Here is a 12,537-nt window from a genome sequence, read left to right on the forward strand (position 1 = left end):
CTGTGTGAAGTTCCCTCCTGCTTCAAACGCTCAACCATCATCCCTATTCCCAAGAAACCCACCATCACAGGACTGAATGACTACAGACCCGTCGCCTTGACGTCTGTGGTCATGAAATCCTTTGAACGACTGGTGTTAGCCCATCTGAAGGACATTACAGGCCACCAGCTGGACCCTCTGCAGTTTGCCTACCGGGCAAACAGGTCGGTGGATGATGCAGTGAACATGGGGCTGCATTACATTCTGCAACACCTCGACCGCCCGGTAACTTATGCCAGGGTCCTGTTTGTGGACTTTAGTTCGGCTTTTAACACCATTGTGCCTGAACTTCTCTCCTCCAAACGCTCCCAGCTCAGCGTGTCACCAGCTACCTGTCAGTGGATCACCAGCTTCCTGACAGATAGAAAGCAGCAAGTGAGGCTGGGGGAGATCACCTCTGAAACTCGGTCCCTCAGTATTGGTGCCCCTCAAGGATGTGTCCTCTCACCACTACTGTTCTCCCTCTACACTAACGACTGCACCTCCAAGAACTCGGCTGTCAAACTCCTAAAGTTTGCAGATGACACCACTGTCATTGGCCTCATTCAGGATGGTGATGAGTCTGCATACTGGCAGGAAGTTGAGTGGCTGGTACTCTGGTGCAGTCAGCACAATTTGGAGCTGAACACTCTTAAAACTGTAGAGATGACATCCCTCAACTCTGCGGGTTAAATCCATCAACCCATGTTTCCCAATTTATTAATGGTTTCTGTAAAAGACCCTCATCCCCAGTGTTATTAGGAATTGAAGCACACATGCATCACCAGACATCACACACACTCCTTTGTGCCATTTGCTTTGCTCTGTCCAGATGTTTGCCATAAAGGACAGCGACTATATTTGTACCTAAGTGAATACCACAAACATAAACTAACTTCAAAGTTAGTGCTTCCCAAAGTCTGGGGTAAAACCCAGAAGTAGCCATGAATTTCCACACAGCCAACATATATCAAACACTTCTGAGCTAAATTTACAACAGAGAGATCGATCTTTCCTCTCTATCTATGCATTGTGCTGTACTCTTTACTACTGTAGACCCATTTAAACAGTGTAAACCCTCTCAAAGGCATTTGCAATTATCTTTACTGTCCTCACATCAGTGATTGGGGAAACCAAAACAACCACATTTAACTCTAGAAGAACAACCTCATTCTTTAGGTGCTTCCAGCATGTTTGAGACCTATCAAAATCACTCACTGAAATGTGATTAACCCAAAATCCTACTTTAGGGTGTCAAACAACATGTCAAAGCTGAGTATACATGTCAAAAGAACTCACAACTGTTGTTACTATGTTTACTCGGACAGTGAGGGCCTAATGCACTTACACATCAGGAACTGACATGCTAGAAAATCAGTCTACAAAATATACACAAATAATTATTAGTTAGGTTGCTGTAAAACGTGCATGCTAAAACTACTCCAGTCACTTCTGCTCAGGCTCAGGACTCTAACAGAGTTTGTGATGTTCACAGTCATGTAAATGCAGTTATAAGATGATTAGAAATGTCACACCAACGACCCCCTTAACACAAAACCACACGGAACTACTTCAGGCACAACTGCCTGATTGTTTAATAAGGTGTCATCTGCATTCATGATCCCTCTTAGGTGCCACAGAGTCTGCTCTGCAGTCGCTGAGTTGGAGCTTGGCATGCTCTTTTTGGAGGAGGGCGCTCTTTTCACCCCTCACCCTCTCGTTCCAGTGCAGCTTTATGGTTATTGCTGTGGTTCTGGAACCTTCTCATAATGACTAGTAGGGCCCCAAACCGCACGACCTTTGACCTTAACTACTGCCTGGGCTTTCAGCTCTGCCATGAATGTTTCTTACTTCTCGCTGGGTCTCTGAAGACTTCTGATCAGCACCCAGTCTCAATCTCTGGAGATTCCATCCTTGGGATGATTTCTTCCAGCAATACTCTGGCCACTGCACCTGTATCTCCCTACTAGAAGGAAAAACTTCTAACCATTTGGAAAATATATCAACCAACATCAATCCACATTTTTCCTTTCAGTTTTGTGAACTTCACTTATAAGTTTTCAAACACTCATCCGAACATACCTGTCCATAACGTGTTAATCCCACAAGTCACAGTAAAAAGCCGTGGAAAAAATCGTCATGGAAAACACAGAAAACATTGTTTCATGTTAAACCTGGAATTCCTCCTCTTGACGCATCGACACTCCCATGAGTCAACTCATCAGAACTAGGCTCCTTTCTTAAAGAAAAGGGTTAGTTAGATCATTGCCAATGCAACATCAGGGCGTCTCCTCCGGAGTAGCACATGGCGGGCCCAATTCATGCATTCAACGGACCCGTCTGTGTTTTGATTAAAATTTTGTTTCCTAATGAAGTCAGCAGTGGGTGGGTGAAAGCCGTTCATCAGAGCATAACTTAACTGCTGCTGATGTGGGCTGGCCTTCTCTGCACGCTCTTCAAGGCCGCTATGCTTTCTGACAACTTCTAACATTTGACATTTTCCAACAATACAGAGTGTTACTATAACCAACAAGCAGCCAGTAAAAACAGTGTTCTTCACACAAAATCAGTAAAACAAAAGTAGCAGCTAAAGGCAAGGCAAGGCAAGTTTATTTGTATAGCACAATTCAACAACAAGGTGATTCAAAGTGCTTTACAGAGACAGCTAAAGGGTTAAGTCTGCCCACACTCATGTAAACATACAGTCTCTCCTCCTCTGGTCTCTGTCATCCTTCTGCTTCTGCAAAAACAAGCAAACAAAAACACCCACATCCACCTTTTTTTTTTTTCACTGTTTGGGGTGGATTAGGCATTAAAAGTGACCAATCCTAGAATAGTTACCGTCTTCTGAATTTCAAGTCAGTCACATTTAGTCCACATCATCAGTCCAGCCACAGTCCTTTGCATTTGTATTTATACCAATCACATGTATTCATCTAGTCACATGCATTCATAACGATCATTGCTGATAGTGGAAAACCACGCACAAATTTAAATGTCCACTGACAGCAATATTTCATCATTCCAAAAACAATTCTTCTTGCCATTGAAATGGATTGAATCGCTACAATCCTTTTAAACACAGGATTTCCCATCTAATATGGTCAGCATCTTATGTAGGTGAATTTTCTCAGAAGCCAATTGTAATCTTGAGAAGCTCACCTTATATTTGCTCTCAATTAAAGTATTTTATAGCACTTTTGCTCCCAATCTTGCAGGCCTGCTTTTAACATCAACACACAAAATATCACACCCAGAGGGATGATACCTGGCAGGTTTTTCCCTAAGTGCACTGTTACAAAAACAAAAAAGATTTTAGGCCCGGACATGTCTTAAGTGTAAATAAAAAAAAACAAACAAAAAAGTCTTTCTCTTAGGTTTGGGTTGTTTTTCTTTTTCTAACTGGCAGAATCAGCCTGGTACTAAAACAAAAACCCCAAAATCTACCGGAAAAATAACAGGAAAAGTTTTGCCTTCAGGTGAACTAACAGGCTGTAGGGGTTAGAACCTGCCGTGCAGTGCTGCAGTCACTGCTTCTGGCTTTAATTAACAACTGATGCTTACATGGTCTGAAATCAGACTTAAGTGTCACTACCTTTGTTCATTTTCCCCACATCATATTTACTGGTTGCCCACAAGTGCTCCTGAATATTTCCAATTCTGGAAAGTCTGGGGCCAACTGACCTAGTTTCACCTGCTAAATACACAGAGAAAATGTTTTTCATTAGCAGCTGCAGAGTTCACACGACACAAATGTTCACCATTAAAAACTTCCTAAACACTTCATATCAATGTTTTATCACAGGAATGTGGATTTCTTCCCCAGGTCTGTGCTTTTTTTTTTTTAAACTTATTTTTCATTTTCACAGACCCAATCATTTCATTTAATTTTTCTTTCCTTTTTTTTCTTCCCCAAACATAAAACATGTAACATGTCATCATGTATTTCACAAAAAAAGTTTGTTCTCGTGTAATCAGAGTGTGTATCTGGGTGCAAGCTTCACCCATACATCAGAAACAGGAAACTACCCTCTGTTACATCTTATTCACTTATTTTATAATACTGTCATCCTTCCCTGATCTAGTAACAATCAACTAATTTGCAAATCAGCTATTAACCCACTAAGTTGACAGGACAACAGAAATGCATGTTCAAAATATTATCACAAAAGAGAATTTCCTTCATACAGTAAATTACTTGTGCTGCACCAATAATGCAGAAAGCATCTCACAATTTACTATATTAACAACTAAATTTATTGTCTGATCACTGGTTGGTCAAACCAGAATCTCTTTTTTTCCCTTCACAAAAGTTAAACTCTTGTCCTGCAACCTAGAGGGTTATTTGTCAGCAGTGGATACACTCAGCATTTGATAACAAGTGTCTGTGAAATTTGCACAATTTTAACACTGATGACAGATAACAAGCTGATCTTCATTGCATGTGTGTGTTAGTAGGCAGGTTTAATGGCTGTGTGCAGTGGAGCTGCAGATTCAGCAGGGCGTGTCCTTAAAGCTGCCTTTCCTTCACATTTCTCTGTTTATGTGTGTTTGTGTGCGTTTTATTTTTACCTTTGTTGCAATCCTACGAACTCTTTATCAACCTCCACAAGACAGCCGGCCACAGTTTTCCAACCCAATTTTCATGTGTTCTCACATTAACAACAACAGACTTCATTTTTCCTCCATGCTCTCTTCTCCCCACTTCTCACAGCTTCTGTCTCTCTCCTGAATCTGCAGCAGTTCACAGTTGTGGCGTGTCAGGGGCCCAGTGGGCCGTTCTTCTTCAGCTTTGCCTTTTGTCTTTCACTCTTTTCAGTCTCTTCCTTTGCCTTTTCAGCTCCCAGTATGGCAAATGTGAAACTCAGACAGTCTTTTCAAGTCTATTCACACACAGTGATGTCGCTGGCAAACCTCCCAGCTTGTGATTGGGAGCGCATACTTCCATCCATCCATGGTATTGGTACATGCTGCTGAACCCTTTAGGGCAGTGTTGCTGTGTGTTCACATTGTTGAGTCTTGTAGTTGACGCTGTTGATCTCGAACTGCATTTTGTCTTCAGGGAGAGATCGGTTGCCCTCGAAGCTTGTTCTTCAGTGTAAGGTGTACATGGAGTGAAGCTGTGTAATATTCAGTCAAAACACGGGCTGGGTGTAGTTCCAATTATGTTAATCTATCATTTGGCTCCAGCCGCTGTGCTTGTGGAGGACGTTGATCCAGTTCTGTAGCCACCTGTACAAACACACTAAAACTTTTAAGGATGATACTCAGTTATTTAATCATGTATTTAATTCATTCATTATGGCAGTCCTGGCGTTCCATAAGATGAAGCCTCGTGATGAACTGAAGCTTTCCATCACACTGGTCGACTCATGGTCAAAGCATTGTGATGATTCATTTGCTCTACTGCGCCATCAAGTGGACGATTCAAGTGAAACAGGCTCTTTGATGGGATGTGTAAACCTCTAAACTGAATAAATTGTTTTCATGGTTATTTATCCCGAATATTGTCTCAGCATGTCTGATACAAAAGAGAAAGTGGAAACTATCAGGACAGAGTTTTGGTATGATTGTGTAACTGTGTAATCATGCTTATGTACATCTGGATAATCACACAAACTGTGTGGCGCTTCACTTTTTAATAAACTAAAATACAGAAATCAGATTATAGGATCTATAGTTTTATTTATATTATGGTACTTATCATTTGTGACATTTATTACTGTGTGCATACTTTATTAGGAGATTAAATTAAAAAAATCTCTTCCTTGCTGGTTCCATCGAAGAAGAAATACTCAACTATGTAGCACGTACGTAGTCCAATTCCACAACAGTGCGATGGGGAATCAGCTGTGTTTTGCTGCCCATTTTATTTCGAATCTGGCGCGAACCGGCGAGCCAGTCCCTGAATCAGTCACGTGGTACGGACTGCCCGCGAGGCCTCGAGCGTCACTGCATACGTAATCAAAGCGAGCCTCGATACGTGCTTCCCAAAAACTCCCCTGACACACGCTTCGACGCACAGGACATCACTATCTTACAGGGCTTGGGCGCGTGATGTCACGGGGTGGGCGTGGAAAGTCTTTTGGGCTGATGCGCCATATTTCAGGGCTCAAGCGAAAGAGGAGCGAAAGCACACACATCAGCCATGGTTCGTAACTGCTGCGTGATCGGCTGTAATGTTCGATCACACGACCGGCAAGGGAAGAAGCTTGGAAATGGTTTATCTTTTCATTCTTTCCCCACCTGGAAGCAGCATGAGGGAGCTCATATAGCGGACCTTACCAAAAGAAGGCGTCTAGCCTGGATAGCAGCCGTGGGACGACTTGATCTCCAGTTCTCTTCCATCTCTAAATATCTGTTGGTGTGCTCCCGACATTTTCACTCCGGTAAGTGAAAATGTAGTATGTTTACATCACTCTTTATAGCTTAATGATTTTTATTGTTGATGCACTCGGAGGTTATACAATCCGAACAAACATCGTATTGAGTGACTTTGCAGACACGTGCAATTCTGTCGCACCACTGTAGGGAAGCCTGCCTATGAAATGGATCAAACAAATCCAGACTGGGTACCAACGCTACACATGAACTCCGAAAAAAGACGACGAACGCAAGGACAACAACAAAGAGCACTAGTCGGAGGTAAACACTACCCCAAACCCCAATCCCTAATTCAAAAAAAATGCTCTTAGTGTCTGGCAATCGCCACATAAAGTTTTGAGGATTCAAACGGCCTTAATGTGAAAACCGCTGAAAGTTTCCCCTGTGTGCATGGAGGACAACAATGGGTTTAAAGTAATATCTTGCCCGATTGTCAATGTAGTAGTTTGCATCTACTTTACAATTATGGACACATAATATGACAACGAGATATTTGCAATTCATTGATAAATGTATAACATTAATTGTGGTGGAGGGTGGACAACAACACTAAGTGCTATACTCCTTTCTGGCATCGTTGTATTTTTACTCAGTTGTACATAGAATTTGTATTCTGTTTCATCCTATTGTATATCTTATTCTATTTATTCTACTGTATATAGTATTTTTATTTTGTTCTATTCTTTACAGTTGTGTACAGAATTTTATTCTTATTGTATTCTAATTTTTGCTATATAACTTTTGCACTGTCCACTAACTGCTGTGACAAAACTAATTTGTGTGGGACATGAAGGTTATCTTATCTTGGCTATTATACTCCACGCACTCCAGCTGACTTAACGTGGTTTGAATGACGACGTACTCACAGTTTAGCGGCTTGAAAATAGCCAGATTTGCACTCAGCCATTAGTAAACTGGATGCGATTTCTTATTTCGAAACTGGTCGTATTTGTGGTACTGCGCAGGGAGCAGCGACCTCTGTTCAGGCTCCGGGAGATGACGTCACACAGGTTCGCCCCCTCCCCCTCCAGGCGTCGCTATTTTGGCAGCATCCGGCTGCCGTGGTGAACGCGGCTAACCATTGTTGATAACTGTTGCGCCCCAGGTTGTACAAATAGACGAGGAAAAAAGAGAAGTACTTTCTTTTACCGCATTAGGTGAACTAAACTGAGTAGCACCATTGAAGGAGGAGTAAGCAAAACAAGACTGAAAGATGGGACCTTCCAGCCGGCGTATTCCGCTTGTTCCCATCATTTTGTATCGGGCAACTTTTATATAAGCTTTCTAACATAAGTGTTTTCATTATTTACTAGACTATCGTTGTGGTTTCTGATGATGGAAAACCACATAGCTGCATGCAGAGTGGGCTTTATGTCGTGTTTTCTTAGTTAGCAAGCTCTAAAGTAGAAATAATGAAATGTTTATGTTTATTTTGTAGGCAGAAAGGCAGAGGAGGCATCTGCAGAGAAGATAAGAAGAAAAACGAGACTGGATGTGTTCAACAGAAGACAGACATCAAAGCTACAACGGATAGCACAAATCAAGCTATCTGCAGAAGGCATCCCTGCAAGGTGAATATATCAAAGTCTTTCTCTGGGTGTGACTTAATACCGAGGAGTGCTGTCAAGTAAGCATATTGAGGCTGGGTGAGGTGAGACTAACGCTACATGATAGTGAAACTGTGTTACTTTAACCCTGCTTTAGGTGGTGGGAAAACTTAAAAAAAAACTACAATAAACACATAGAAATGATTTTAACTTTAAAACTGTTTTAAGTAGGTTCTTCTAATTCTTGGAGCTGTTTAAACCCTTAGCACATAATGCACTCTTTATTAATCACATTTTCACCCACTGTGCATTTATACACCTGTCTGAATTGAATCATTAGTTATTATTAATCTTGCCACAGCGTGCCTTTTGTTCTGTCTTCCTCGCCTCCCCACCCTCTCGATTCTGACTGTTATAAGGGAGTTTTTCCTTCCCCACTGTCACCAGAAACATGGCCCATTTTCTACAAAAGTCAACAAAAAAGAATGAACATGATTTTGTTTTCTCTCTTATCAGGGACCCAGCAGCCAAGGATGCAGGACCAACAACCCTTGATGGTCGAAGGAGGCTTTTTAAAGGTGCTGTCCCGACACTTTTTCAGTGGAATAATTATAAAGTTGAACCAACGCCGAGTAGTGTTTGGGAGAGAACGGAGCGAGAACCCCCTGAACTAGTTCATCCTGGGGATCAAGGTCAGCACAGTGTTACAGGAGATCATGACTACTGCTCAGTCCCTGAGCCATCAGCAGAAGACCTGTCCAAAGACGTGGAGAGTCTGAGGAAGGAAATACAGGAGTTACGTGTCCAGCGAGAGTTTGGGTTACAGCGGTTTGCTGGCTCTGACACTGACATCCAATTCTATACCAGGTACATCGAAGTTCAAGTGTTTCCAGTCTTCATGAAAACAACAGATATTTACTTTTTATCTGCTGACTGTATGTTTCATGAGTGATGTTAATTAATGATTGACACGATGTTTGTCTCTCTTGTGAATAGATTTCCAAGCTATGATCATTTGATGGCATTCTGGGTTTTGATTGAGCCTTGCATCTATAAGATGATCCGGGCTTCAAGAGCCAAGTCAGCTGCCAACACGGACGAAGAAGTGTTGACACCTGCACGCACACAAACGGTAGGCTATGGCTTTGTTGGTAGTTGGAACTAGAGGTGCGATGGCATTGTGTTTATGTAGCGTAATTTTTGGGCTACAAGCCACTACTTTTAGCACAAGCTTTGAACCCTGTGGCTTTCAGAGGATTTGTTTTGTTTGTTCTGCTGTTGTACGGCACTACGTTGGCTGGCAGAAGGGCATGTGATCAGACACACAGTATCGGGGGACAAGAGTGGTATGTTGGTCACATGTCCGTCCGAAAGGCAACGTAGTCCCGTACGAAGTAGCGCGAAAAACAAACTTGATTAGCAAGAGGAGTATTACAGGAGCAAAGGAAGCTTTCATTCACAAACCCTCAGTATGGTAAACACAAGAAATGCATATGATGCAGCTTTCCAATGAAAGGCAGTCTTTTTGTCTCTCAGCGAGGGGAAGTAGAGCTGCTGCACGTACCCTTGGCATAAACGAATCAATGGTGAGACGTTGGAGACTCCAGCGTGATGAACTGGCTCAGTCCAAAAAGACGACAAAAGCTTTCAGAGGAAATAAAAACAGATGGCCTAAATGTATTGAAGACTGGATGAACACACAGAGAGCAAATGGGTGAGGTGTTTCAACTGTGCAGATCCGACTGAAAGCCAAAATAGTCGCCAACGAAAAAACGAAAAGGACTGTCCATCAGGGCGCGGACGACTGTGTGTCAGCAACTCCCCCCCGACTATGCAGAGAAAATAACAAACTTGCGCAAATTCACACAAAGAAAGTTAAACGAATATTCCATCGGACCGGACGCGATCATAAACATGGATGCAGTGCCGTTGACATTTGACCTGCCCCTTAGTAGGACTGTTAACAAGTCCCACTAAGACTTGTCCTACGACTCATATGAGGACGTTTGCAGTTTGTATATAAAGATAATAAAAACAACTTTATTTACTAGAAAAATAAAAGAATTCAACCCTGACAGTACAGTATGGTGTGCATAACCATTCCAGCAACCATTTACTTTGACAATATCACATTTTATTCTGATCTATAAAGTATTTTATTCTATTGTACACAGTGTCTTATTCTTATCCTATCCTATTGTTTTTCTGAATTTTTGCCACTTTCTGCTGTAACTCAACAAATTTCCCACATGTGGGACTAATAAGGGTCTATCCTGTCTTATCTTACAAAACATTTAGCCAAGAAAAGCATGATCGTACTAGTTCATAGATTTAGGAGTAACATTTTCCCTTTTGTTTCAACCTTTCAGAGGCAGCTGCTCCAGCCAATCGACGAGTTCTTTCTTTTCCTGGTTTTCCTGTCTGTTGGTCTGAAGGAGAGGGACCTGGCTCATCGATTCAACATACACCAGTCCACAGTGAGCAGCATCATTGCAACATGGACAAGTTTTCTTGCCACTGCACTGGGGTCTCAGTGCATCTGGCTTACACGTGCAGAAGTGCAAGCTTACCTCCCTAAAGAATTCAAAGGTTTCTCAGACACCCAGGTGATCCTTGACTGTGCAGAGCTGAGGTGTCAGAGTGAAACGTACTCTTCGTACAAATCCCACTGCACGATGAAAGCCCTGGTTGGCATAGCTCCACATGGTCCAGTCACATTCATCTCTGATCTGTACGCAGGTTCGGTTAGTGACAAGGAACTATTCAAACAATCAGGCATTGCTGAGAAGTTGACTGAAGACATGGCAGTGATGGTGGATAAGGGCTTCCTGATCACAGATGGTTGTAAATGCAAAGTGTACCGCCCCCCTTTTGTATCTAAGCAGAAGAAGAAGAAGAACCAGGTTAAGGAGATGCAGGCCACAGTCAGACTCGGGCTACATGTGGAGCGAGTCATTAGGAGGATCAAACAGAACAAACTTTTTGATGGCATCATCACCATGTCACCTGTTTACAATATCAACCAACTGTTTGCAGTAGCATGTATGCTGTCAAATTACCAGAACACAGCATTAGTTAAAAAACGGGTTAAGTGAGACGAGATGGAGTTGTCCCAAGACAGCAGTGCAAGTAACTTATGCTAGGCATGGAGCTTTAAATACTTACTATGTAAATAAGTTCTGCAAACATTCAATGTGTAAAATGTTTTTGATATTTTTGCTAAAATAAGAGTTTATTGGTTTCACACAACAGTAAAATGTTTTTTAAAAATTAATTAAATGTAGAAACTTAAAGAAGTCCAGACGCTTTTCTTTGAAAGCTCCTTTGACTACAATGACCTGGGTGACTGAGAACGGTTCTCAGTCATTCACAGACATTTAGATGTTGTATGTTTGCAGTATTAACTTGATGTATATTTGCTTCTGATCACCCAAACACATGTTGATTAAACTATCTGACCAGTCAAATTGGGTGTGATAAAGCAGAGAGGAGTAACGCAATGTTTAAATTTGACGTTAGCCAACGTTATTTTTTGTCGGTTAATTTCTGTTTTCTTACCCTCGTAGTTGTGTATCTGTGATGCAGCATATAACGTAAATCCTTTATCTAATTTTCTGGCAGTTGTTCAATTTTGGGAGCTCTTGTAGGCAGCGGGTGTAGAACATCGCCACTGTTTAACCACTGCAGAAACAGTGGGGCAAGGATGAGTATAACGCAGAAGTGATTGTGCAAGTGGCTGCTGTTACAACCAAATTTCCCCTTGTGGGACAATTAAAGGATTATTCTAAGTAGGACTACACATTGGTGGGACCATTTTAGATGGTTCATGTTTTATAACTACAGTGATGCACATTGCTATAAGAATATGTTTATTTCTCTAACACTATTTTAACCAAGTAGTTAGAGGATACTACATCCCATTCTTCATATGTTTAAACATGTCAGAGGTTTATTTTTAGACAGAGTTGGTTATGTCAGCAAATAAAAACAAAAAGTAGTCCCCATCCCCACGTTTGAAGTATAGATTATTAAATTTACAGGGTGTAAGTTAAGGCAACACAAAACTTTTGCCACATGTGGAACCGTAAATAAAAATGAAGATGCACAAAATATTTTCAAGAATAGACTGCGTGACCATGGTACGTGTTCTACTGCAGGTTTGAGACGGACAGACTCCCCGCCTCAACCTCCCTTCCCCAGAGACATTGCTTCAGACATTTACCCCCAACACATCTTCCACCTCTCCCCCCTTCACCCTCACCCTCCCCAATCCAGTCTCAACGACCACCACCACCCTCCCCACTCCAGACCAACGACCACCACCGCCCTCTCCAATCCAGACTCAACACCCTCCATCACACCTCTCACCCCCCTTTCCTCCTCCTCCCTCAAACTCAGAATACACACTGAGGATGTGAGCTGACTATTTCAGAAACGGAAGCCCAGGAAAGTCCCCGGACCAGATGGTGTCTCACCCTCCTGCCTCAAAACCTGTGCTGAACAGCTGGTTCCCATCTTTACTCGCATCTTCAACAGACGCTCAAACATCATTCCTGTTCCCAAGAAACCCACCATCACAGGACTGAAT

General features: G+C 42.1%; 1 protein-coding gene across 1 annotated transcript; it reads left to right on the forward strand.

Annotated features, from left to right (window-relative positions):
• The first annotated feature begins 6,032 nt into the window (after nucleotides 1-6,032).
• LOC146578823 (uncharacterized) lies at nucleotides 6,033-12,059 on the forward strand. Its single transcript, XM_085268840.1, has 6 exons — nucleotides 6,033-6,407; nucleotides 6,550-6,663; nucleotides 7,841-7,973; nucleotides 8,466-8,816; nucleotides 8,946-9,081; nucleotides 10,319-12,059. The coding sequence occupies exons 1-6, from the start codon at nucleotides 6,167-6,169 to the stop codon at nucleotides 11,042-11,044; spliced, it is 1,701 nt and encodes a 566-aa protein (XP_085124966.1). The 5' UTR covers nucleotides 6,033-6,166; the 3' UTR covers nucleotides 11,045-12,059.
• Nucleotides 12,060-12,537: the final 478 nt, after the last annotated feature.

This window comes from Mchenga conophoros, linkage group LG3 (genome assembly GCF_057382185.1).
Source record: "Mchenga conophoros isolate Kocher_MC1m ecotype Shallow Benthic linkage group LG3, M_conophoros_male_GT1.1, whole genome shotgun sequence".
NCBI classification, from domain to species: domain Eukaryota; kingdom Metazoa; phylum Chordata; class Actinopteri; order Cichliformes; family Cichlidae; genus Mchenga; species Mchenga conophoros.